This window comes from Trichoderma harzianum (genome assembly GCF_003025095.1).
Source record: "Trichoderma harzianum CBS 226.95 unplaced genomic scaffold M431scaffold_2, whole genome shotgun sequence".
NCBI classification, from domain to species: domain Eukaryota; kingdom Fungi; phylum Ascomycota; class Sordariomycetes; order Hypocreales; family Hypocreaceae; genus Trichoderma; species Trichoderma harzianum.
Genome location: NW_020209250.1, coordinates 994,060 through 1,020,610, shown reverse-complemented (window position 1 = coordinate 1,020,610; position 26,551 = coordinate 994,060). Strand labels below are relative to the sequence as shown.

Sequence of the window (26,551 nt, the reverse complement as noted above, 5' to 3'; positions counted from 1 at the left end):
GCAACAAGGAGGGAGTAGCTCCCCACGTGCACCGTATAAACCCAAGCCATTTGGCACGTTACAGGACTGCTAGACGAGCCTGGGCAGAGAGAGCTCTACATTTGCCTCATACTAGCAACAACAGCGAAGCTCCATATTGCTTGTGCTACTAGCAAGGCATGCCAGGTCTCTTTGCTGACTGGGTGGAGTCGTCAGACAGCGCGACTAGCATCAACCGAGTAATAGTCCTGCTCCATATCAGTCCTTATGCTAGCACTTTGGGAATCTGCTTCTCGAAAAGCAGTGTCGCATGGGACAAAATAAAGAAGCGGTGACATTCGTCCTAGCAGCGCGGAGTTTGCCGTGCCGATGCTGGCAATGCTGCTTGCTTGCTTGCCTCATCCTATTCCCCCGACAGGTCTAGTAAATATCACAGCTGGCATTGGAAGCAGAAGCGAGTATCCGTATCCATAATATGGATGTCACAGCGATATTGTAGTCCGTCTGTTACTCCGCAAATACGGCGGTAGTCTCGCTCCTGCGTGGCCATATTTGGCATCGTAAGCAAACACGATGACAAGCACACTTGAAGATACAGTAGAAAACCCGCCGTGTGTGCGCTAATGCAGGAACCGTTCTTCATCCGCCCATCTCTTGGAGATTTGTGTCCTCTGTGGCTTGCCACGAACCAATCTTGCTTTGCGCCCGCCCGCATTCTGTGGAGTCGCCAGAGGAAAAAGGCGTCTCGTCGGCCAGTCCAAAAGATGGGGGAGCAACGCAAATTAGCCGCGGACAGGCACAACCAAAGCTATTCGGGCGCCCAAGCTGCTCTGAGAAGGTGAATCGGCGGCATTTCGCTGCGGCCGAGTGAAGGGGATGCGACCTCTGCCCATGATTAGCCCGAGGCTACTGGGTGCTAATAAGACTTGGCTCCTCCCTGTTCAAAGATGGTGGTTAGAAGCTCCAGCGTTGTTTAGCTGGATTGGGAACCGGCACTGCTCCATTTTCTGGAGTGCGGACAGGGAACATGACTATCGTGGCGATGGAGAAAGTTGCACGGCAGCTGATGGCGGTGAGCGGAGAGGAGAGGCAGAACATTGAACGTTGCACCACCAGCAGTACAAGCGCAATGTACCTTGCTGCTGTAAATTTGTAAATTTGTCCGCGTGCTCTCCCCTGCGTTTCCTTCAATTAAACTCTTTCTCCATAGATCATCGCGTCGGCGCGTTGGCTGACCTGCCTTTATCCGCCGATAGACCCAGTGGCTGCATTGGCGCTGTGATACTCCGTTGTCCGTCTTGTCCGTCCAAGCTGGTGATTTCATTTCACTGCTTGGCGGCAATGGCTCCTGTCGATCGCAGAGCTGATTCTGCGCTCTCTCCGTCTTTCTCTGTCCTTCTCTCGCCTCCTCTTGGGTCTTCATTTTATGCAGTGACGTCGACTGTCTCATCATGCTACGCTGGCGCTCTTGTTTGTCCTCGTATTGCCAGCACCTGCCGGTATTCTCATCAGATGATAATACCCCGGTATCGTCATCTCCATAGACCCTGGTATTGGCTATTGTGCTCTCGCGAGCCAGAAATAAGGTTGGTTTTGGACGTCGACACGAGATGAGAGACGAAATGACAGAATGTCGGTTGGTTACATGCGCACGGCCATGTTTCGTGGCTAATGTTACGAGTACTGCTCCTAACTTTCGCTTGATCTTCAACTCAGGGTCGCCTACCTTGATGTAACAATGCTTTTGAGTTACCACCAGCGATGGTTATGCTCAGCCCTTTCAACTCAGCTCAGAAATCACCGGGTTTGGTCTGTATAGCATTGGGTCCATATGATATCGAGTCCTATCATTCATGAGTAGAAGTCGCCAGATTCAGTATCTCTAGGGTGTGATGCTAGACTCTCTCGGAGAAACAATCTGCTCCAATCTGGAAATGTGTATCGCGAGGGCGGCATGCTCGCCCTCATTATCAAATGCTGGTAGATTAACGTCAAACATTGATCTGCCACCAACGTCTCACCCATTGTGCTCACAGAAGCCCATGGCTATTCATGCCCTAAACAGTGTTCTGTAGAAAGTCTAAGACTATTGTCTGAATATCTCCTTCTTCGCACCCAGGATGTACGAAACCGACAGATAAATTGCAATCACGGTATAGGGTATGATTATACGGAATTCGACGACACCGGATATCAGCTTGCGTCAGCAATGGAACTACGTCACACGGTTTGATCCGTGCTGTTTTACGCGTACCGGAGACAAAAGGCCAAGACTCCTGTTGATCAATTATCCATGCAACAATGACAAGGCGGAGCCCCCGTTGCTTATAAGACGTATATAATGCCCACCTGGTGCCTCCTAAGTTGGGTATCTGGTTTCTGATTTGCCTAGTCTGCCCATCAACAACCCATCTACGGTACCATGCACCTCGCTGTATACGCCCGTGGCAAAAGTGTTTTCGATCGCCACCCCCTTTCAGACTGATATAAACTCTTCCTGGATTCGCCGATAACATCACCCGCCCCTTGGGCTGCGCTGCCTGTGCTCATTGGGCTTTACCGTATAGAATGGCATGGATGCTAACTTCGCAAGCTTCACGTGAGCAGAAGAAAAGGGACTTTACTATGCCATTGACTATAGTACGACTTGAATCTATTTTTGAATTTCGTAAGCCAAGCTGGTAATAAGCATTTGCCAGCGAACGTAGCGCAATCTGAAATGTTGGGGCTACAAGAGCTTCGTCTGGGTATATCAACCATGCACATTTCAAAGGTTGGATGAAGCTTGTACTATCGCAGCCTCATACGGCACCTATGATAACCGAATGAGCTCGTATCGCCCGCACTGTGCACTTTCCACCGAAAAACTCCGAGATCAGTACGGACCAGTACAGTGCGGTGTCCGTGCCCACAGCGCTGGATTTTTGCCCGAAAATCATCCGCTTCAAACTTCTTCCAAATGTACCACCCCACAGCTTGCACCGACTTTTGAAATAGCGAATAAAGACGCACATTTTGTGTCTGAGCGACGAGTGGAAGCTGACCTTGGCTGCTGTGGTTCTCCTCTACCTTCCAACTCCTTCAGTACCAACCGAGCCTCGTGACTTGCCTCCCTCGGTCGAGTTTTTCCACGGCAGCAGCAGGAGGAAAAAACGACAACCTTCCGACCTAGGCATGCCTTTGCGGTAGCCTCGTCGCCGCCTAATAGTTATAAGCATGCGGATGCTGCATTCACAAGGCTGCCAGAGTTATAGCAGCATCCCTTTTTAGCATACACTGGTGTTTTTCTTTGTGATATAAAATCTTTTTTCGAGTATGGAGAGTCAGGTACGTCAGTTTGCATGTCTCGTAGCCACGAGACCCCCCAGCTGCTGCCTTGTTGCTCTTTTTTGCTGCGGTGCCCCGCCATCGGCCATTTTTCTTCGTTGAGGCCATCATGGAAGAAAAAAAAACAAGTAGATGACAGAAACACCACATGATTATGTTTCTCTAGCGAGCATCTGTTTTCTGGCACCTGACATGTTTCTTCCTTGCTGCCTGAATTTTGGCATAGAGCTAACGGTTGTGATCTCCAGGTCGAGAATGCCGTCGAGATTCTGTCGAATCCCGCTTCCGATCCGTCGGTGAAAGAGCAAGCATTTGAATATTTGAACCAGCTGAGGAGCGACCCGCAAGGATGGCAGGCATGCACGAATCTATTTTCTCGAATCCCCCGAACGTCTGAGGTCGTGCGCATGGTGTGTCTTGAGGTGGTCAATTTTGCGGTTCATACACAGGGTCTTGATGGAGAGAGCCTAGCCTTTCTCAAACATACCTTGCTGCAGTATGTACGCCAGGCATATGGCGCTGGTGCTCAGCAGGATCCCGACCCTGCACACCTTCAGAACAAGCTTACGCAGACTTTGACCTATCTTTTCGTCTTCCTTTACCGCGACGGCTGGCAGAGCTTCGTTGACGATTTCCTCGACTTGACTGGGCTACATCAGAACGTCGACAATGTGGCTGGTGTTCTCTTCTACCTGAGGGTCCTATCATCAGTGCACGATGAGATTGCAGATATGCTTTTGTCAAGAGAGAGCGGCGATTCGAAGCGAAATACGGAACTCAAAGACCAACTGCGAGCCCAGGACATGCAGAAAGTCGCCGAGTCATGGAAGCAGTTGCTTTCCAGATACAGCGGAAACGACGTCGTTATTGATCTGGTCTTGAAGGTTCTCGGCAAGTGGGTTAGCTGGATGGACATTTCGCTTGTCGTCAGTCAGGACATGCTTAACCTGCTGTTGCCCGTCGTTGGGCGAACTGGCAGCGAGGACAAGGTGCGAGATACTGCCATCGATACCCTCACCGAGATTTGCGGAAAGAAAATGCGGTCGGCGGACAAGATGGAAATGATCTCGTTCCTCAACCTGCAGGACATTGTGAGCCAGCTGGTTGCCAGCCCTATGCTCAACGACTTAAAGGGCACCCCGCAATACGATACAGATCTCGCCGAGGCCATTGCCAAGCTCGTAAATACCACAGTGGCGGATGTCATCAGAGCTCTTGACGATAATAATGCTAGTGACGAAACACGGACGCGCGCCAAGCAACACCTGGACGGCTTTCTCCCACTCCTTTTGCGATTCTTCTCCGACGAATATGACGAAGTGTGTTCGACTGTCATCCCGTCATTGACCGATCTTCTTACTTTCCTCCGAAAATTGGGCCAACTCAACCAAGAATATTCCACCATGCTCTCGCCGATACTCAACGCTATCATTCGAAAAATGAGATATGATGAGACAACATCATGGGGAAATGAGGACGAGCAAACAGATGAGGCAGAGTTTCAAGAACTGAGGAGGCGTCTGCAGTATCTCCAGAAGACCATCGCCGCCATTGACCAGAACCTGTATATGGACGTACTAAGTAATCTGGTGGCGACTACTTTCCAGACGTTGGACCAAGCGGGATCGCATATGGATTGGCGGGACCTCGACCTTGCCCTGCACGAAATGTATCTTTTTGGAGAGCTTGCGTTGCCAAATCAGGGACTCGGCACCAAGAACCAACCTTCTTCTGCAGCCTCAGAGCGACTGGTGGTCATGATGCAGAAAATGGTCGAATCTGGTAAGTTTGCTATCGGAGAAGCAGTATCAAGGCGCTCTATTCCCTGTACCTCTCTGGGCATATAGCTAACAAGTTGACTACAGGAATCGCAAATTTCTCACATCCTGCAATTCTTCTCCAATATATGGAAATCTGCGTTCGATACTGTGCCGTTTTTGAGACCCATTCCCAGTATATCCCCCAAGTCTTGGAAAATTTCGTGCGTCTAGTCCACCACAACCATGTGCGCATCAAGACTCGGTCGTGGTACCTCTTCCACAGATTCATCAAGCAGCTTCGATCTCGCGTAGGAAACGTTGCCGAAACTGTCATACAGTCGATTGGAGACTTACTGCCCATCAAGGCCGAAGTGCCTGGAGAGGATGCTGATGATGACATGTCGTCGGACGAGTCCGATCACTCGGCAGATGCTCTTTTCACTAGTCAACTCTACCTCTTTGAGGCTATTGGGTGCATCTCTTCTACGCATAGCACACCCGCCGAAAACCAGGCACTGTATGCCCGATCAGTAATGGATCCTCTATTTCAGGATATGGAGGTCCACCTTCCTCGAGCGAAGGGGGGCGACGCACAGGCGACCTTGCAAATCCATCATATTGTCATGGCACTGGGAACGCTTGCTCACGGCTTCTCCGACTGGACTCCAGGATCCACCTCATCAAACCAGCATGGTGGACCACCAGACAAGCTTGTCTCTGACGAGTTTTCTCGCGCAGCCGAGGCAATCCTCATTGCTCTTCGTGAGCTGAACTCGTCGGCAGAAATCAGGACGGCTTGTAGGTCTGCTTTCTCTAAACTGCTGGGTGTCTTGGGTGCTGCCGTTCTCCCGCAGCTTCCAAAATGGATTGAAGGATTACTCTCACAAAGCTCATCCAAAGATGAGATGGCCATGTTTTTGCGGCTTTTGGACCAAGTGGTGTTCGGATTCAAGTCTGAAATATACGATGTTCTCAACATACTGTTGACACCACTTCTTCAGCGCATCTTTGGAGGGCTTGGAGAGCCCATCTCTGGCACGGATGATGAGATACAGCTGGCTGAGCTAAGGCGAGAATACCTCTCATTCATCCAGATCATCCTGAACAACGGGTTGGAGGGAGTTCTCATTAGTGAAGCAAACCAAGGTTTCTTTGAGCCAATGATTGCTTCAATCCTTGAGCTGGCAAAGACTTTGGATGGAAATCTCGGCCCGAGTCGGCTGGCCTTTACCATCATGGCTCGGATTTCTTCTCTCTGGGGTGGTCCCGATGTTGCCACCATTTCACGAGAGCCGACGGCACCAAGTGGCAGTCCCAACCCAGCAATTCCTGGATTCGATCACTTCATGATGGATCGGTTCCATTCCACATGCTGGGAGGTGATGCGGAATCCCAGCTTTAAGCCGTCCACCGACGCTCAGACCAAACAAGTTCTGACGGAAATTGCGGCATTGGAGCAAACTATATACACCAAGACAGGAGACATGTTCATCCAACAGATGCAGAACGAATTGTTCCCTAGTCTGGGAATCAACGGTGATGACTTTTTGCGATCCTTGACGACCTCAACGGATAAGAGGCAATTCTCAACATACCTCCAGCAGCTACTAAACAGCCGGTGACGGGAGGATTTATGATACACGTGAGATTGACGACTTTATATACAAGGCAGGAAATAGTGGCTTAGCAGTGATGAACGTGAACAAAGGGGGGTTGGGAAGGCACAGGACAGGGCGGTTACAGGATACAAAGTTATTATCTCGGAGAAGAGGAGGTGATTTGGGCATATCATAGAATCAAACCCCCCCATAAAACAACCTTATTTTTTCCTTTGTCCTCCCTCCTCGAAAAGAAAAAAGAAAAAAGATATCAAGGCGAAGAAGACCAAAGAAGAAACAGATTTCTCATTTGTTCGGTTCACGCGCGTGCGTGGCGGCTGGGACGGGAGGGCTTTTCCGGTTGTTCTGGTAGGAATTTTGATGGATAGGTAGGATAGGTAGCGTATATAATAAAATAAATTTCGTCTAGGCGACTGACAGAAAAGCCTTTTGTTCTTTCTTCTTTCCAAAGATGGAATTTTATACTTGAAGTTATCTTGTCTGCTACCTTTATAATTATGTGAACAGAGACAAAGGAGATGAGAAACAGCCTGTGGACTTAATGAGTGATGAGGAGGCCAAAATCAAGTAGAGTTTTGACAAATATGATAATAGTTTAGGGTTAAAAATAACGTCTAGTATAAATTATATTTATTTATTTAGGAATTCCATCCATTTAAATAGGAGAAGTCTTTTTTAATACCTTTTATTGCTTGCCCCCCATCCTCTATCACAATCTCCTCCTCTTTCTCTATACAATGCCCATTATTATATATAACCCCCTCTTCTCCCCTCTGAGTAAAATAACCAGGAGAAATAAGATAAAAATAAAATAAACACACAATCGGAATGAACTTGGCTCATCCACCCCAATCATTACTTAAATGATATAACCCCCAGCAGCGAGACTGCGCCAGTCACGCACTCCCATGGCCTCCTCCAGCTCGACGCACCACCAAAGGACCTCCCTAGCCTTTTCGACCTGCCCATTCTCCTCGTGGGCGCGAGCGAGCGCGAACCACGCGTCAGAGTAGTCCCAGCCCGTACCGAGACGAGTGAGGCCCGAGAGCAGTGTAAAGGCACGATCGCGCGCAGCCAGTCGGTCAACGAGCGGGAGATGGAAAGCCTTGTATGGCTCGGGGAGCTCGTCCTCATCTTCAGGATCGCTACCGGAGCCTGCAGCTTTGGCTGTTTCTTTTTCGTCGGTTTCGCCAGAGAGGGTCTCCGCGGTGCTTATATCGGAAACGAGTCCCAGAGGAGTGTATGGTAGGGTTTTGAGGGTGGTCGACGAAGAACTAGCTTTGGTAGGACGTATATCATCAAATATCTCGTGTCCATCCAAGGAAGGGATTGCTGGCGTAGGAAGCAACTTCTCGCTGTAGATGTCAAGCAGAATATTTGACAACCCAACGATAGCTGCGGGATGGTCTGGATAATACATCAGGGCTGATTCAAAATCAGTCCGAGCCACATAGGGGGTTTCTTTTGCCAACGCCAGTAGACCCAGCTGCAGATATCATGTTAGCCATTTGCAATGCTTCAATCGATAGAGCAGCGAATCTTACCTCAGAGTAAACGTCACCCCAGAGTTCATCTATGCTCTTCTTTTCACCCCAAGCCGGACCCCTGGTAGAACCCGGTCCGCTGGCTGGATCTTTCGCCATTTCGCTCTCAAGTGTGTGGACTAGTTTCTGCGCCTCGGCAACTGCGCCCTTGCAATCCTCCAGCATGCCCGCTCGTCGATAGAATCCGGCAATCATGAGCCAAACTTTGATCAGGATTGCTGTTCGTTGGGTCTTCTCCTTGTCTTTCGGGAACTTGATCAGGGGTAAAAGGTGAGGCAGTGTAAAGCTGATGTCAGTTGACAGGTCCGAATCGTCAGTGTACTTGGAGTTCGTAGAGAGGTACGAGTTTAATGACGATAGCGTCCTGCCTCGAGAGGAATTTGCCACCCGAGACTGTAGGCGTCTACCAGAAGCTGAGAAGAAGTCGTGATCAGTCGAATCGGAATCTCCAACCACTGTAGCTTGATGTGATAGACCGCCCGCACTGGATGACCTGCGCCGCTGGCTCCCGCTTCTAGCCTTCTTCTTCAAGCTGTTTCTCCTTCCAGATTCGCTCCTCCGCTGGGTCCCTACACTGCCACTCCGTTCTCGTCCATCTCCGTTCTCTGATGTTACCTGAACGGTTGGGGCGATACTTGGGGCAGTGGTGTGAGATGTAGCAGGTCTAACTGCCACTGGTTTCTCACCCAGAGTAGCGTTGCTTATCTGTCTGGTGGGTGGTCTCGATCTATCTGCTCGTGAGCCAAAGATGCTGCCTTTGAATGTGCGTGCAGTCTTTGGTGGCTCTGCAACAGCTGGAGGCTTGAGTGCTTGCTGCTGCACGTCGATGCTACCGAATAATCGTGAAAACAGAGTCAGCAGTTCATAGCTAGCATTTACAGCAACGTCTGGCCCTTCCATGAGCTCAATCAAGGCAATTTGTGTCATCTTGACATCCAAGATGCCCACCTTCTCCTCATCACTCATATCATCAATGAGTCCCCTTGACGGCGCGGCCTTAGCTTCGGCGTCATTGAGGTGCTCGCTGCGAAAACCGCTGTCTGACCTACCAAAGAGGACGGTTGGGTCTTTGAACTGCTCCAGGGCACCCTCACACGCCCTTGCTGCCATGACGTAGTCTTGTCGGGCGCTCAAAAGAAGCGCCAGAAGATGCCACAGAGGGATAAGAGACCTCTCCTGCCAATAAGGTCCATAAAAGAGATTATAATCCTCTTCGAATCCGTGTACAGCTATTAACGCTGATCTAACGAGCTCTATAGCCGTAGCTAGCTCGCGCCGCTCAGCTAACAAGAGCCCGAGACTGAAGAAACTCCGGACATCCTTTGAACGGCCGAACTCAGGAGCCAGAGACCTGCGAAGGCATCTAATGGCCTTGGACTGTATCTCAGCCCTCGACCCAGCTTCAGTCGTCATGCGCGACCAGTGAGCATGTGAGAGACCAATGGCCTGCCAGGCGAGGGCCACAGTTTGAGGAGGCGGGGCATCTGAGTGAACCTCTTCCTCTTCTTTATCTTCTGCAATCGCAGGTGTGCCATTCTCCTGTACGTTGTGTGGGAGTTTAGAGAGCCAATCCTCCAGCTCGGCGCCTAGATGCCGGGCCTTTTCTGCGGCTTGCTGGTGCCCATAGCTGCACAACATCATGATTCCTTGTGACATCGTTTCTAGAGCAGTTTTATCGTCATCCAAGCTTGGTTCTGGGTGCCCCGTCTTCGCCACTCGAGCCTTGCCCTTTTTAACAATATCCAGGTAGGAATCGAGTGCCTTGAATGCCAGGTCGAATTCAGCCACTGACAAGTGAACGTTGAACAATGATCTGAGAATGGCCGTTGAATGATATGTCCTTGTCGCAGCACTGTACAAAGTATCAAGCACGCTCCGGCTGAGAAGATCTCGGCCTCCTTGGCCCAAGTCCTGCTCACTCCAGCCACGACCACACAGGATGGACCAGTTCATCATGACTTGCTTAATGAATGTTTCGATTTCTGCGCGCTCTTCGTCTGCTCGCGGAAAGGCAGTCTCTCCAAGTAAGAGGGCTTGATAAGCCGCCTCTGCTCGCTGGAGTTCCACCCTCAATTGGCTTCGAGCAGACATATCCTCAACCATCTTCTCGGCCTGTCCGGTTGGATATGGCAAGTCGTTCTCCAAGATTCGAGAGAGTGCCAGATAGTACTCATTCCAGATCCTCCTCCGGGGTACGGAGCCCTTGAACCCGAACCCGCCTGTAACGGGGGCGGACATGATTTTCCAGTATTTTGCCCAAGATCGAAAGCTGGAGATGGAATTGGGGTCGTCCAGGGAGATTTCGCTGTTATGAAGTGCCTCGCTGGTGAGCATACAGTGCTCGGTTAGGAACAGCTCTGACCAGTACCGCAACTGCTTACGGATGCCATGGCCACCCCAGACTCGATCCAAGGACGGGAGGCCTTTCTGTAACGCAGCAAGCGCTGGTATTCTGTGTCCATCTCTCATCAAGCAGTTGGCCCTGAGGTAGGCAGCTTTCAAAGCACACACGCTTGTCCATTCCGACGCTGTGTTTGCCGGGTCGATATCCGGGTATTGCTCGTTGAGGCTCTTGGGCAGTCGTTCCAGCGCCAAGGTATACTCGCCAACCACCCAGTGCAGCCATCCAACGCAGACCTGGGCCTGGAATCGTTCCTCGGGGCGGGTTTCGGCCTCAATCACAGCCATAAGCTTCGGAAGTCTGTTGGGCACGTCGAGGTCGGTTGGCTGTGTGCCAGCAGCGGTGACTTTGGAGATGGCGCATTCTGTCTCGGCGGTCAATGTCAGACCTGTGGCGAGCCAGTTATTTCGCGGTTAGCTTCCATGAGTAGGCGACAATTGGGGGGTTCGGGTCCATGTCGTCGACGTACATTCTCGCGCCGGATCGTGTTTGCGGACCTTGCGAACCAGCTCTGGAACGTCGGCCCAGTTGCCCTCGCAGCGGGCATCGTCCAGCAGGTCGGCATAGCGAGCTGCCTTTGTCTAAAGATGATGGCGGTACGTTAGTGTCTGGTTGTCAATCGTCAGCTCCAGCTGCAGCTGTCTTACAGTCATTTTGCGACCAGCTCGGCTCAGGGGGGAGAGTCGTATTCCGGGATAGGTTACAGGTAGCCAGCAGCTGTCCAGCTCCCAGATGCACACGCAGCTTAGCACACAAGGCAAAAACAGGTGCCGCTGACGAGTTGATGTCAAGCTTCAACAGCCAGCCTCTTGCACGCAAAAACGACGGAGTCGCGATGACGCGAAAAGGGGGGGTGAGGCTCTTGAGAGATGAACAATGTCCAAAGGGAGGCTGGAGCATGTGGCAGAGGCAAATCCTCCATAGGGACCCTTGACGTAGTGCAGCTCGTGGCTGTACGCGGACCCGACGTTTGAATGACCAGCTGGGATTAATGCACGCTCAGGCGGCGACTGGTAATTACAGCGCCTAATTGGCAGCGGGTTGGGGCGCCTGTCACTAATACGAAGCACTATCGCTGCACTGGACATGCACGGGAGGGCAGCAATCTCCAGTGTCAGTTGCGGCGGAACGTCGGGCGGCCAATCAGCGGCGCCACGCGGAACCCCACGAGCCTGACAAGGTACCTGAACCTTGCCCAAACAAGCAACAGGAAAAAGAAAAAAAATCGAGTTTGCGATTGCATCAAAGCGAATACTGCAACAGCCGGAAGCTCAAAGCAGTGCACGAAGAAGCCAATTGGTGATAATTTTGAGGTTATTTCCATCTCAGAGGCACTGAGTTTACTTTTACGCCGAAACTACAAGTGTCACTCACCTCGGGTGGGCTGCAAGCTTGTTGATATCGAAATCTTCTGTCTCCCTGCTGGTGTCACTCAGATCAATATCTTTTGAGAACTCTGCAATCTCACCTCATATCCTCACCTCATCTCATCTCATTATATCCGGCATCTTCCCACTCCGAAATGTCTTCTTCAGCTTCCACAGACCTTCGGGTCCTCACCCGGAAGCTCACATCCATCCCGCCGGCGCAGCTCCCTCACTCTCTCCCTTCTCTCATCCGCCATGTCCTTCGATGCCGCGATGCGCTATCCGCCCCTCAGGACCCAAAGGCCAAAGGCGATGCGTCTCAGACGGCCATGCTTGTGCACAAGCTCAAGACTAGCATTACCACCCACCTGAACGGCCGAAGTCGCGAGGGCAGATTCGCTGCCATTGGCCTCATCAAGGCCGCTGTCGATGTTGGTGGCTGGGAAACTCTCCGTGGCTCTGAGGCTTGGGTGCGCGGACTACTCTCAATTGTACAGGTGCGAACTCATACTTTTTCTCAATTTGATTTGCTATGATAGACTTCAAAGAGCTAATACATACTTCAGAAAGCCGACCCTGCGGCGTCCAAAGAACTAGCAGTCGTGACTCTCACCAAGATCTTCATGCTGGTTCATCCTTACCAAACCCTCGTGCGAGAGGTTGCTACGCCATTTCTCCCTACTTTTGGCACGGCATGCCTGCAGCTTATCAAGACAAAGTCTGAATCTACGCCTATGAATTTGATCGAAACCATATGCAGCTCATTTTCAACCCTGATCCCCCTATACCCCCCTACCTTTCGCCCTTTCAGCGCCCAGGTCCGGGCCGCCGTCGGAATGTACCTTGCGCCAACTTGTTCAGATGAAATCTCCGTCCCGGAGTCTGTACAGCGGGCTGCCAGGCGTCTAGTGGCATCTCTTCACTTCGTTGCGGCCAAGTCAGGCGGTAGTGATGAGTGGGCAAAGCTTGTCGATGGTATCCTTCAAGAATTTCACGCCACCGCTGACCAAGTCCTTCGAGCTGTCGATGAGTCTTGGGAGGCGACCAGTGGTCGCTCACGAACCAAGGTCGATGTTGATGGAGAACCAAATGGCCAAGGCAGCTCTGCTGAGCATCTGCCTTCCTGGTCTGGCCTCGAGGCTGGTACTGACCGGTTAATTGGGCTCTTCCGGTTCTTGGCGGATTTGTTGAGCTATCCTACCAAGGCTGCGGTTGCCATCCCACTCAGCGGCTTGGTCGACACTATATCAAGAGTTTGCCTGGTCGCTCGGCTCTCAAAGTCCCAGACCTGGGAACAAGCTGTCGAAACTAACCCAGCCATTGGCAGAGAAGAAAAGGAGGAACTATGGAGCCTGATGCCTGATATCCATGTGGCGGCAATGAAGCTCGTCATTGCTCTATTTCAAAGACTTCAAAGACACATGCTACCCTTGGTCCCCGAACTCCTGGACCACCTAATCCGCATCTTCAAGTCTGGTATTAGCATCCCATCAGTCCGGACAGCGGGATACACCACCTTGAATACCATACTGCAGCTTGCCGGACTGACACTATCAAAAACTGCCGTGGAAATGTTGGACCCTCTTGTCGGAGCATGCTGCCGAGACCTACAGCAGGATGCCGGGTTCTTGAAATCAGCAGAGAAACCCGCCGCCGCCGCCACCGGTAAAGGCACAAAGAACGGCGCCGTAGCAGTCAACACAGACCTCTTCCTTCAACCCCAAGCAGCAGCCGCCGCCACCGAAGCACCCACCCTGGAAGCCGACCACAGAGACAGAGCCAACGAGCTGCTTACAACCATCCTCGCTCAACTTCCGCAGTCTTATCTCAAGCCCGCCCTCCGCGGCCACCTCGACAAGACGGCCATCCTGACACGCAATCGCGATGCCATGCTCGCCAGCGTCCTCAACCCCTATAGAGACCAGCATGGCAGGATGTATCCCAGCATTCTGCCCCATTTATCGCAGCTCTTCCCTCACGACCAAGGCCTGGAGATTCTACGCAGCAACCTCCGCACTAGTGCCGTTGCAGGCAGCGGAAGCGAAATGTTTGCCTCGCTAAGCGAAGTTGCCGAGCTGCAGCAAATTGACGAGGAGAATGAGGAGGTAGACGAAGAGCAACAAGATGAAGAAATGCAAGATCAAGATGAAAAGAACCAATCTCCAGAGCAGGCAGCAGCCTCGTCCTACGCCAAAGTCGATCTACCGATCCAGAGCACCGCCTCCATCACCGCACCCAATCCATTCGAACCTCGGGCATCAAACATAGAAAGGGCAGTTTCTCCGCCCAAGAGAAAACACGAGGGGGCTGAAGCCCCCCTTAATCCCAAGCGACAAGAGCTCGAAAAGAAGGAGCCTGCCGTTGCGTCGGCTGCCGTGGTGCAGGCGGAAGGGGGTGAGGAAAGGGGCGAAGAAGAGTCAGATACTGATAGTGATGGAAGCGTGCACCTTAATATGGAGCTGGAAGAGGATGAGGAGGATGAGGACGAAGACGAGTAATTTGCACAACACGATGGCTGTTGTGCGTGGACCATAAAAGAAAAAGAGGGAAGGAAAATAAAGATAGAGAAATGTGGCATCAGCCTGTATTGGGTATATCTGCATAGAATAAGACGTAGTCTACCTCATGACCATCCTGCTGATTAAAAATGAACAATATGATAAACACCCTCGAGAAATGCAAAGAAAGGAGAGGAAGGAAAATAAAGTAAAAGGATCCGGCACAGTATAGTAAGACTTAAAGCAGAAGTTACAAGGCAACCAAAAGATTGCCGCGCCCAAAACAGCCCAGATAGAGAAAACAGAGAGAGATGGTAAACCTTGACACCTATTCTTTTCCAACGCCATTGTTTGTTCGAGAAATTCAAGCCGAGATATGTTGGTTAGGGAAAAAGAAGACACCTCAAGAATATAAAACTCGGGGATAGGAAGATGAATGCGATGCAAGAGAATCATACCAAGCCAGATGAGAACGAACTAACGCTCCATCTCTCAGATATCACCCAGGGAGCGTCTCAGTCGCGTAGCCAAGCTCGGCGTTTCTCTTCCTTCCTCGCGCGACGTTTCTCTTTAAACGCCTTGAGCTCGTTCTTGGTTGGCTTCTTGTTTGACCTCTCGGCTTTTAAGCTGCGGCCACCGTGAGCATTTGCCGCGGCATCCACGTCAAAGTATGCGTTCATCTGACGCCTGGACTTTGCTTCGTCGGAGTGCCGCTCGGGGCCTGCCTCGCCAGACTGAAAGTTGCCTGTGATTCGATTAAAGGAAACCGTCGCGGCATATATGGCAGCAGGATCGCCAGCCAAGGCGGCAGATGCACTCTCATCCTCCTCATTCTTGGCGTACCATGCATTGGGATCATAATCGCCGTGAATGGCGGGGTTGTACCCTCCAGCAATGGGCTTCTCGTGGGAAGGCGGCTGAGGCTCTGCCCCTTGTGAGGTTGTGCCGCCGGGAGCCGCGCCAGCAGCGTCAGGGACTCGAGGATTTTCCCACTGGGTCTTGCCCGTGAAACGGTTGTAGAAAAACCAGGCCTGGCTATTCGCATCCCACTGGCAATCCCATCCGTCATCCTCTGGCTGCTGCGGCACCGGCTCAGCTGGCAAAGGTGGACCACCGGGAACAGCTTCATTCGGCAGCAGCGGCGCCTCTCCAGCAGCAGCGGCATCGGCATCAGGGGATGGCGATTCTTCAGGAGACTTGTCGGCATCGTTGGCCCTCTTTTTTACATTAGATTCATCTTCCTCGGTCACCTCCCCAGCCTCGATATCGGAGTCATCGACATGGTCATCCCTTGTGGCTTCTTGAACAGAGTCCACGACTGCCGCCGGCGACTCAGCCTCTGGCTCATGTGTAGTTGTGGCGGCGGTTTTTGGCGACGACATGTTGGATCAAAAAACAGCGCACCCAGGCAGTCGTCTTTGCGTTATCTTGCTCTTGCTCTTGTTCTTGTTGTACCTGTAATCATCTGCAACCGTGAGTATCCTGAATACGCCATGATCAACATGATACTTATGCACCTAGAGCTTAGCAGGCGGGGACAAAGAGGTAGGTTTGGAATAAAGGCACAATTGCCATAGGCTCGCTTTGTATTGTTCCGCCTTTTCGCGTCGCACGAGCAACAAGTAAGTACCTGAATAGTATTTTGTCGCGCGCCTTTTTCTCGCAACAGTTGTGATGCAGCCTCAGCACCACTGCTACCTTAAAAAAATATTGGCAGTAAATGTTCCAATGTTGTAGGGATGAAGTAGCCTGTATGTGTGTAATATGCAAGGAGCTGGGTGACGGGTGGGCAGATGGATGGGGCACTTCAGCCTTGGGAGGGAACATTAATTATCCGGAATTTGATCTGATTTCGCTCGGGAAGACGGCAAGACGGAAGGTTAATTCAAGCCCGGTTAGTGCCGTGTTCTCTAGAGCATCGTAACAAGAGGTAAAAGTTGATCAGTTAGTAGCAATAGCTGCTGATGCCAAGGGCCGAAAAAATGAATCCAATTTGACCAAGATGCTGCTATTTTTTAGCGCTGCTCTTGACAGCTCTCCAGCTCGGGCTAGTCCTCAAGCATCACAAGATGCAACGCTCAACCTCATCCAAAGTCGCTCCGGGGCTGCAGAATACGAGCCCATGCGACAACCCAACGGTGATCAGTTCACCTGCATCCCGTAAGTTGAAGAGCCCACATTACTGCATATACTACAGGTACGCAAATAGGCATGGACTGTAGATCCTGGCCACTGGTTCTCATCTCCTTTCTTCCGCCTTTCTCACGCTCTTTTTCTTTTCTTTTTGACTATGAAGCAACATGTCTTGATGCTACAAGGTAAAGCCTTTGGAAGCTATACGCATTGAAGCTGCATCCTTCATTTTTCGCATGCTCTCACCCTTCTCCTTTTCAATTTCAATTTCCTTTTTCCCTCCCATCAGTAAGCCGTATTTTTCCAACGGCTCATCAATATGCACTGGCCGCCGCTCTCTCCCATCTCACCACTTGTAATCTCCATCCTCGTACCATCATGCATCGCCGCCACCAGTCAGGGCGAAAACAGTAGCCCCCAGCCTCTGCCAAATGGTGATTCCGTCTGTGACTGCTTCCTATCCAATGGCACGCAGCCCAGCTACTTCTCCAATCACATGTTCTTCGACTTTCGGAATCTGACCAAGGACGCCGGCGTCCCAGCGCTCATCACCAACGAGACTCTGGCAACGATAGCCCGTCCTACGAGCGAGTACTTTTCGGGTGACGAATGGACGAGTGTCTGGCAGCTTCAAGGATGGAGCAACAGCGAGGGCAAAGGCAAGGGCTTGTCTGGGGCGGCGTCGGTCCTGATGGTCAACTCTCCAAGCAATGTGTACATTCAAAATAACAACGACAGCGATGCCGCATCGGACACGTACATGACGCTGCGAACTCAGCGTCTTCCCAAGTTTCAAACTGCGGCGGCTTTCCAGACAAAGACGTCGGACTACCAGTTCGTGTCGCTGCGTATGCTGGCCCGAACAACAGGCGGCCCCGGAGCCGTAACCGCCATGTTCACATACCGAGATGCCACCGCGACATCCAACGTGCAAGAGGCAGACTTTGAAGTCCTGACTCGCGGTCCGCGGGAAAGAGTCCAGCTTACAAACCAGCCGTCCTTTGACAGCAATGGTCAGGTGAATCCGAATGCCACACGCAACGTCACGCTGCCGGATGACATGATCTGGAGCCAATGGGCCGTGTACAGGCTCGACTGGACCTCGCAGAGCAGCGTCTGGTATGTAGACGGCCAGCAGCTCGCCAACATCACCTTTCAGGTGCCCCAGGAAGCCTCGGGCATCAACTTCAACGCCTGGAGCGACGGCGGAAGCTGGAGCGGAAACATGACTGTGTACGACCAGGCGAACCTGCAGATCCAGTGGATCGAGATGATATACAACACCTCCGCCCCGACGACGTCGACGACAAGGAGGAGGGATCCTAGTCGCCTCTGGAGCCGCGACGCCGGCCCCAGGGGAGAACTGCTCCGGCGGCGAGACTCCTCGTCCCGCACCTGCAAGGTCGTGTGCAGCATCGACGACGTCGCGGAAGCGGGAGTCGCCACTATGCTGTGGAATAGTAGCACAGCCACGCGGATGGCCGGTGCTGACGCGCCAAATGGCATGGCATGGGCGTGGGCCCTGCTTGTTGGGAGTCTCGTCTGGCTCGTGGCGGTTTGAACGGGACCAAAAGGACCTTTTGAACCTTGCTTAGGCGCCCGTCGGTATGGATCAGAGCCAGGCTGTGCCTGGGACTGTGGATGAAGGACTTGAGAAACACGGGGTGTCAGGACATGGATGCAAGCGCACTGCCTCGGTTCTTAATACCGAGTGTAATACCGATTGTTGAAAGCAGCCCTTGTACGGCTTGCTTGTGGGATGGGAGCGTAACATTTACGATATACGATATTACACGATATATTACTCACGACTTACGTCGACGATTTCACGTCATCTTCACATGTATACACTCTATTTACAACAGCCTCTTGCAGATGTAACACCACAGGGACACCTAATATCCGTAGATGTTGGATGTAGTTCCTAGTTTACACATACAAGCCATTGCTCTCCTGTGATTGTCTCTCTCTTCAAAGCTGCCATCAATCGTAACCCTAAGCCAATAGTGCACTCTCTCTGACGATATCACTAATACAGAAACATAAAGCAACTCGTCTGTGCCCGCTGTAAGACATACAGCTTTAATGCACTTTTGTGTCACCTCCAACAATCTTGTCCTGTATTACCTCATTCTGAACAGCCCCCCCTGAATCCTCACCTCTTAGCGGAGGAAACAGCGCCCACTCCCTTGACAGGCAAATGTCCTATTGATCTCTCTCACAACAAGGATCCAAAGCCTGCCATCCTGTACCTATCCTGAGACCGCTCAATGTGCGTACGAGTACAGGGAATACCGTGGAAGCACGGGGTAATATTACGGATCTGACCCGACACTACTCTCTACACCTGACCCCTGGTGACTCAGATCTGACTATCCCCATACGCGGACGTCTTCGCTCTCTTCACTCGTGATCCGACGGAGATACTGAACATAACTCGATACATACATACATACATACATATATATATTTATATATACTATTTAATATGTCACGCCGGCTTCTAATAGTAGTTGCGGTCTTTGTATGTTGGGAGCACTAAGCCAGGCCAGACCCACAGACCAAGTAAGAACAACGTGGACATAACAGTTGGAACTAAGCTTCATGACACATAACTACATAGACCGAAAGCCCAAAGTAAGCTTACATGCGCTGTATTCGTTTAAAATCATCTTATCCAACCTCATGGGCCCTTGCTGTGGTCCCACGGAAACTTCCAGTCTCCTTTTTTCGATTTTTTTGTATCTCTTTTCCATGACCGCCAATAACATCCATGATACATAATAAAATAATAAGACAACTTTTCATTACCATAATCCATAACCACCCCCTTTTTTTTCATCCTTATGTTAAAAATGCTGAGTAACACCAATCCAATGGTACAATGGGTATATCCACCACGTCGTCCTCCTCTGACCGGGCTTGAAAAGAATTGCCCAGAGACATGGCCCATGCCACCAAAGTGATGCTTCTTTACTTCGTACATCGAGGGGCTAAAGTTAAAACGTATAATAAAAAATAATAATATTTGGGTGCCATGACTCAAATCATGTAATATGCGAGGCATAACCTTTCGGTAATCGTGATATGTTCCTTGTTTGAATGGCCTTTTAGAGTAGTGCTAGTAGTTGTGTTTTGTTATATTACCCTTGGTCGTAAGCCTTGGCGTAACCGGGGCTGTTGGAACGAGCGGAGTTTAAACAACTCTACGAAACATCTCGATTCTCGTTCTCCACAGCCCCGTCTTACGCGGAGCCAGGTACTAGGACCCAGGACCTGCCAGGTAAAGGGGGACCGCAAAGCTGCATCTCGTTCTTGGATACCGAGCGTTTGGACGAGCGTGTCATACCACCCTTGCCCAAGAGGTTCGATGGTTGGCCATCCACTTCAGGAAACCGCGAGCCCACGCACCGAGTTTAGCCTTGGGATGGACGAGCCATGCCATGCTAATGTACTCCCAAGAGCTAATGCTGAAGGAGAAGAGGGAAAATGCTTTTCAACTCTCAGGGAGTGTAAAATGAGTCCCAGGAGGGACAAGGCGACCTCCGTCGTATCGCCGCTTCGTAGACAATGCCAACATCGTTAGGCTATCCGCGGAGGCCGTGTAGTAGTCAATCACCTCAGGTGTGTCTGATCAAATTGAAACGGCTGATTTGGGAATGCCATGCTAGCGCTAAGGCCGAAGGGATCCCAATCGGGTTGCTGGTCCAACAGCTGTGTCATTGAGGGATACTGAGAGCCGGTCGTCACTTGGTGTCCTGGCCCGGTGGAAGCTGGTGAAAGAAGCATCGGTTGTTGTTCGCCGTTGAAGCCGCCAGGGTATGGGCCGGGGCCACTAGGCGTCTCAATCTCCGAATCATCGACCATATCGGCTTCATATTCTTGCTCTATACAGCAAAGTATTAGTAAATAAATTGAAAGATTCATCTCAACTCCGCATGTCCATCTTACCTAGTTGCTCAATATGATTCTGGAATGAGGGTGTCGGATAGAACGATGCACCGGAGCCCATCGCCCCGCGATTCCCAGTTTGCATCATTGGCTGCGGCTGCCTCGCCGAGGGCGTCGTGATGGAAATGGGAGTCATCTGCTGCCGAGATAGCCCAGAGATGGATCCTCTCATGGACATGGTGTCCGAGGCCGCAGGAGAAAAGGCCGAGCTCACGGTATTGGGGGAGTTGGCGTGAGATGAGGGCGCGGGTCGATTCTTTGGAGATGGCGCAGTCTTGTGAGGCTGTAGGGGTGGCGGAAGAGCGGTGCCGGGCTCAGTCTTGGGAGCAATGCTAGACTTGCGCGCATGGTGCCGGTGCATCATAGTGCGTTGAAGGGGAGGCGGCTGTACCAAGTTCTGTGGCATATGAGTAGGTGCCAAGTTGGGACTGCCGGTTTTGGCTTGAAGCTCGGCTTGGACATCGATGCCTTGAAAGTGAACAGGGTCAGTTAAGAGATCGTATGTGATATGCGGCATAGCAACCTACCCTTCTCAAGAAGGATACGCTCGAGTAGCGAGTTCTTGTAGCGAAGCATCAGACATTCTTCGGCGGCAGTGCGATGCGCAGCCTGTAGATTATGCAGGTTGGACTCATGGACGCGAATGGTCTCCTCCAGTTGCTTAATGTACTCGGTGCGGCGTTCGCGAAAGGCAGCCTGAGCTTGTCTGTTGCGCTGTTTGCGCTCTTCAGATGTCGCATAGATCTGGGGAGAGAGAAGTACATGTTAGCTTGGACGCAGTGGTAGCCATGTTATGAAGTTGTCTTTAGGGAACATGGGGGTTTGAAGCGAGTTACCCGAAAGGGTAGCAGAACGCCATGACCACCCATGCAGCCGTCTTATAAGACAAGCCAGCATCGAAGCTATCGTTGGTAATGCCAGTATATATGTGTACAAGTATACTTGTATACGAACGATGGTAGTTGGCATCCTACCAGATAGCATTATAGCGCTGATAAGGGAATGGGTGTTGGCCCCTAGAAGGGAAGGGGAGAATGTGTAGTGTTGGGTAGAGTTGGATGAGTGAGGGGTAGTATTGGGTAAGATCCGAGATAGACTAGCAGCACTACTGCATCGTCGTCTGGTATTTATAAAAAAGAAAAGTCATGATGCTGGGGAAAAGGCAGAAGGAGATAAGGAGAGTAGAGGCACTGACTGGCTTGCGGCCACCCTTTCGCTTGGGTTGCTGGCCATCTTGAGAGACGTTGATGATTGTGCTACCGCTGCCGGCAGTCATGGAAGGGATCTGCTCCCTCTCCGGAGTGGAACCAGTCGACTCCTCGCTCTCATCCCGGTGAGGGTTCGGCGGCTTGTTGTCGATGGACATCTTGTCGGCCATGCCTTGGGTAACGGCGCGGCGGCCCTTCGAGACGACAGCCGCGCTGCGGCAAGCGCCCCAGTGATTTCAAGAAGACAAAACAGCCGTCCCGGTGACGTCGTTCGGGGGTGGGACGCCCGGTATCAGGGACAGCGGCGGCGGGCTATCAGAGGGATGGCCAGCCGACTCAAAAGGGCGTCTGTGGTTCGCCCAAGGAAAGCTGTTATCAACGAGTTTAGGCAGCGGGCGAATGCAATTGCAGGGTCCTCTGGGCGCAAAAAGTCGACCAGAGAGATAGGCGTTCGGCAGCGCGTCTGTGGCGCCTATGAGCGGCCGAGGATGCGCCTGGCGGGCAGAAACGTAAGAAAAACAGGAGCGAGAGATAAGGAAGCGTCGCCCCGAGCTTCCAGAAAGATAATTTGCAGGCTCCAAGAGGGTCAGTCGAAGATACAGAACCTCGAAAAGCTGGTGGGAAAAGGCGCCGCGACTTGTTTTATGTAATGGGAATTGCGAAGAGGGGAGCCAGCAGCGTCTCCGGCGGCGACATTTGCGCTGGAGCTGGCCCCCCGTCCTTTATGGGCAATTTTCCTACCAGCCCAGAACCAGAACTAGCCACAGCGGACGGGGTACAGCGTTTTAGGCTTCGCAGCGACACTTGGAGGCTTGCTGGCGACTGACTGGTGACTGCAGGGTCGGCCGACGACCCAGCGCAAGGTGGAGCGATGAGCGAGCTCGGCGCTGGCGTGGCCAGACAAGGCAAAGGATGCAAGAAAAAAAAAAAAACGAGCCAGCGGCCGGTACGAGAGATGGGGCCGGGGCTTGCAGGTCTGCGCGGGTACCTGTGAGACGTGAGCCGTGCAAGTTCTTGTCACAGCGCTCGGCGTGCGTTCTGGCTGCTTAGCCCGTGGCACCAGAGCGAGCTTGAGGCCCCGGTTCCGCGCACCGGCATCTCAGGGAGCGGAAACGATGCAAGGCCTGAGGCCGGGACAGGGCAGATGCGACCCGACACTCCGATGGCATCTGGATTGGACCCCAGAGACAAAGAATTTACGTTATAACACCAACCAGTGCCAGGTACTTGCAACTCTCACGACACGACACGAAAAACAAAGAGGCTGCGCCCTCGCATGTACTCGTACCGCCTGCTTGCAAGGCAAAGGCAAGAAAAAATTCATTCGGCCAACCATCCTTCTGCGAGTGGGTGTGCTGTGGGCTGTGGCCGGTTGGCTTTCGCCTCGATCCAGTCTGGAGGCTTTTCCCCAGCCGACGCGTCAGGTGGTCGCTCGGGCTAGAACTCCTTGGGAACTGTCTGGGCTAGGCAATGCTAGGGGCCCCGGGGAGTGGAATGGCCATCATCTGCTTTTCTTGCGCACTCCACCCTCTCTCTCCACCACGGCTTGCAGTTGAAATTTTCATCGGCTGGCCAAGTTGGAGTCGAGCGAGTCTCCTTGGTTGCTTGGCTCCTGGGTGGGACCCCGCTTGTGCTGCCCTCTCTCTTCTGCCTCTGCTGCACTCGCACTCGTACAGTATTGATTTGATACAATCCATTACAAGTAATGGCCGTGCCGCTGGCCTGAGCTACCACGAGTACAGCTCTCTTTGTCGGCCATACTCCGTATCCTCCACCCCTTCCAAATGTCCGCCGCGCCGCCTTCAATTGTTCGCCATGCTAGCTAGTCCATGCGTCGACAGTCCCATTGCTGTGCAAATCCTGCCAGGGGTAACGGGCAACTCCTTCGCTGCAGCTCGGACACATTCGCCGCCAGCCGCAAGCCTCGTTGCTCACTAGCACAGCGCCGATGAGCGAATATTAGCATGGCTTGCATGGATGAGAAGGGAAACGAAAATATCGACCACCACTAATACCGTACTGTACTAACTAGGCACGAATACGTTGAGTACAGTACAGTACAGAAGATGACAGCGAAGAGAAGTGACATTGATCAGCAGCTGCGTTTTGAACCACACCACCACGCAACAAAACCAGCGGCTCTAGTGCCGACTGGCTGCAGTATACCCCAACGAGACCTGGCGGGCCCACGATGCTGCCGCGGAAAGGAGAAGGCGACAAGATTTGCTTCAGGTAGAATGCTTGTACTCCGGTGTTCGTCCTTGGCAGGCTTGCAGCGGTTACGGCGAAGCTATTCGCAACTAACCCAAGCGGCCCCCAGCTGGCCTGCCTAGTTGCAAATCTCGAAACGCTCCTTGCCTGTTCAGGTCCTGTCTATTTCACGACCATCGAGGGCAATACTACTACGAGTATACGGAGTACATACGGAGTAATATCTGGTCTTTCTGGTTGTCGCGCAAAGCAGGTTCAGCACTCTGAATGGGTAACCTGGATTTTGCCCCGTTGCTTGGTTGCTCTGAAACAGGCTTACATGCTCGTACAGCAGAGCTGGTCTCTCCTCGGTTTAAGCTTAACCTGGTCTCACCACGCCCCTCGACGAGCATCTCGATGACATTGTGCGTGGTCTTGCCTTGCCTGATGCACCCGCGGAAAACTAGCACTGCTACTAGTAGTTGTTAGCAGGCAGCCCAGCACTGATCAGCCAGAGACGTCCACCATTCCACCCGCGACATGCAGCCTATTGGTTTCTGGCGAGGATTGCCCTGCTGCAGATCCGACGCCTCCTCGTTCGCGAGCCGTCACCAGGCTGCGAGTACGAGAACTCCATCAATTGCCAACTCATGTAGCCGTGATTAGCCTCAGAGTCTTCTCCAATAATGAATGCACGGCTTGGGATTGTGACGCGTGGTGTCGGAAGGCGTTGTGCGTTGTCTCGGGACCGCATTGCCAGCGGTTATGTATATGCACGAGACTGCATGCGTCGTTGTGCCGGAGGTCCGGTCGAGGCGTCCTGTTGTCTTCATATTGGTCAATTCGTGGCGTTGTGGCCCTTAGTCTCACCGAACATCATCTCCTTTTCCTCGACCCCATTCTGGGGAGACTCCACGACGATTAACTACTGTATGGGGGCAGAAAAGTAGTGTTCCCCTGACACGCACAACGTTCAGCCAACCATCTCGCAACAACCAAGCAAACTCCGCAATTGGGGCTGCCTTCTTACTCCAACGATGGTTCAGCTAGGACGGGCGCTCAGTACCACCAAGGATATCCCGGAACTCTTCACCAACTCTTGAGACAACCGTCGACAACCGCAGTCATGTGGTGAGGCTGTGGCTTGCCGACCTCATCTAAGAAGCCCCCAAAAGTTTACAATGCCCGCGTGATCGGTGTAACGGGCGAGGGCGGAGAGGCGGACATAAAATGTCTTTACCTCTGGATCATTCCGAGCAAGCAGCATTGGTGTCCTAGCCCAAATGCTGATTTCAGTTCCAACCCGCTCACGGCCAGACATGTCATTGACGTTGCGTTACAAGTATGTAAGCGCCGTCTCTCTTACCACCACGCAAGGATCATGTTTCGAGTAGTATTTCCGCCGCTGAGTCCGCATAATGCCTGCCAAAGCCGGATGCCCTCTCTCTCTCCCTCCCTTGCAAAATACGGAGCGCTTCATGTCAAACATCCCGTCAGCGCCACAAAGCCATGGGATATCAGCTTCCAAAACGCCAGTCCCAAGGGCTAGGTCATCCCAACTTGAGCGCCACCAACTTTTCCCCAGCTTCCTCGGAGATGTGCCAATCAGCTTCCCCATCAAGCAAGATTGTCTCTCGGCTGTCGGAGCTAGCTCCAAGAGGAGTTCGCCGCTAACGCAAGAAATCGCAAAATCATTGCAAGTTTGTCCAAGTTGCAGAATTGCCGAGTAGAATTCACCCAGTTTTGAGGGAGGTGAGCCGCTGTCCACCAAACTTTGAATGTGCATAGTGATGGTGGTCAGGCGATGAATAAGCGGCCTACAACAGTTGTGAAGCAACGATGTGCTCCCTCCATCTTGGTCTACGGCAGCCAGTATCCGGCATGATTCAATCTTCCAATTAGTGACATGCCGAGCTGAAACGGTACACATCAAGGCCTCTCTCTATTCATTACCTAGCCGAATTGGCATTAAATTCTTTGTGAAGGGACGCACATATATACAACACGAGAAAAGTAAACAAAATTACTTAATTCAACCATGCCCCTCTCCCGAATAATAAAAGACCACACCCGTTGCTGTCATCCAAAAATCCTACGGCCGTCATCGATGCGCATGGAAACGAAGATCATCTTTTCCTGGCTGTTGGCGGGCTATTAGACGCCACCTTCTCATAGCCTGCACAACGTTTTCGTCCACCCCAACCGCCCTTCGCCGACACTTAGGACAAATCTAGATATATCCCATTTTATACAGTCGCTTACCGAGAACGGATCTGGTCATCCGGTGAGAAAGTAATCATCGGGTCCGGCGGATGTCACGGCATTCGAGCTAGAAGAGCCTTTCTCTAGTGTCATCACCGTCATCACCTGGCAGCTACACATGGTCCGCAAGGCGATTTCTGGAAGGATTCTAGCGCAGCACATCGACAAAGTAGCGCTCCGATTTTCGGGTCGGAGTGCGGAGGACTCCGCAGTGTCGTGCTTTTCTGGGGGGCTCTTTTCGGTCTCGAGGAGAGCATGATTGGGTGGCTGATGAATTGCCTAAAGTCCTAGAGTGAGCGCTTAGGATTTGAC

The 26,551-nt window shown here is 52.0% G+C and overlaps 8 protein-coding genes across 8 annotated transcripts; 3 read left to right on the top strand and 5 right to left on the bottom strand.

Annotated features, from left to right (window-relative positions):
* Nucleotides 1–362: 362 nt before the first annotated feature.
* M431DRAFT_287232 (hypothetical protein) lies at nt 363–823 on the bottom strand. The gene has a single exon (XM_024914060.1). The coding sequence runs from the start codon at nt 692–694 to the stop codon at nt 410–412; it is 285 nt and encodes a 94-aa protein (XP_024778492.1). The 5' UTR covers nt 695–823; the 3' UTR covers nt 363–409.
* Nucleotides 824–2,961: 2,138 nt separating this feature from the next.
* On the top strand, nt 2,962–7,113 carry M431DRAFT_503769 (hypothetical protein). The gene is made up of 3 exons (XM_024918353.1): nt 2,962–3,306; nt 3,555–5,088; nt 5,172–7,113. Exons 1-3 carry the CDS (start codon nt 3,295–3,297, stop codon nt 6,686–6,688), a joined length of 3,063 nt encoding a protein of 1,020 aa, XP_024778491.1. The 5' UTR covers nt 2,962–3,294; the 3' UTR covers nt 6,689–7,113.
* A 176-nt stretch (nt 7,114–7,289) lies between these two features.
* On the bottom strand, nt 7,290–11,535 carry M431DRAFT_515987 (hypothetical protein). The gene is made up of 4 exons (XM_024920293.1): nt 11,278–11,535; nt 11,100–11,211; nt 8,230–11,018; nt 7,290–8,171 (listed from the first exon to the last, which is right to left on the bottom strand). Exons 1-4 carry the CDS (start codon nt 11,281–11,283, stop codon nt 7,545–7,547), a joined length of 3,534 nt encoding a protein of 1,177 aa, XP_024778490.1. The 5' UTR covers nt 11,284–11,535; the 3' UTR covers nt 7,290–7,544.
* Nucleotides 11,536–12,152: 617 nt separating this feature from the next.
* On the top strand, nt 12,153–14,495 carry M431DRAFT_76407 (hypothetical protein; the record flags this gene model as incomplete). Its single annotated transcript, XM_024922460.1, has 2 exons — nt 12,153–12,494; nt 12,564–14,495. 2 exons carry the CDS (start codon nt 12,153–12,155, stop codon nt 14,493–14,495), a joined length of 2,274 nt encoding a protein of 757 aa, XP_024778489.1.
* A 515-nt stretch (nt 14,496–15,010) lies between these two features.
* M431DRAFT_1515 (hypothetical protein) lies at nt 15,011–15,877 on the bottom strand (the record flags this gene model as incomplete). The annotated part of the gene is made up of 1 exon (XM_024912840.1): nt 15,011–15,877. The coding sequence occupies one exon, from the start codon at nt 15,875–15,877 to the stop codon at nt 15,011–15,013; it is 867 nt and encodes a 288-aa protein (XP_024778488.1).
* A 593-nt stretch (nt 15,878–16,470) lies between these two features.
* M431DRAFT_503766 (glycoside hydrolase family 16 protein) lies at nt 16,471–18,586 on the top strand. The gene has a single exon (XM_024918352.1). The coding sequence runs from the start codon at nt 16,948–16,950 to the stop codon at nt 18,187–18,189; it is 1,242 nt and encodes a 413-aa protein (XP_024778487.1). The 5' UTR covers nt 16,471–16,947; the 3' UTR covers nt 18,190–18,586.
* Nucleotides 18,587–20,228: 1,642 nt separating this feature from the next.
* M431DRAFT_287005 (hypothetical protein) lies at nt 20,229–22,196 on the bottom strand. The gene is made up of 4 exons (XM_024914058.1): nt 21,775–22,196; nt 21,107–21,323; nt 20,580–21,047; nt 20,229–20,515 (listed from the first exon to the last, which is right to left on the bottom strand). Exons 1-4 carry the CDS (start codon nt 21,955–21,957, stop codon nt 20,244–20,246), a joined length of 1,140 nt encoding a protein of 379 aa, XP_024778486.1. The 5' UTR covers nt 21,958–22,196; the 3' UTR covers nt 20,229–20,243.
* Nucleotides 22,197–25,120: 2,924 nt separating this feature from the next.
* Nucleotides 25,121–26,242, bottom strand: M431DRAFT_287046 (hypothetical protein). The gene has a single exon (XM_024914059.1). The coding sequence runs from the start codon at nt 25,905–25,907 to the stop codon at nt 25,314–25,316; it is 594 nt and encodes a 197-aa protein (XP_024778485.1). The 5' UTR covers nt 25,908–26,242; the 3' UTR covers nt 25,121–25,313.
* Between the last annotated feature and the right edge of the window lie 309 nt (nt 26,243–26,551).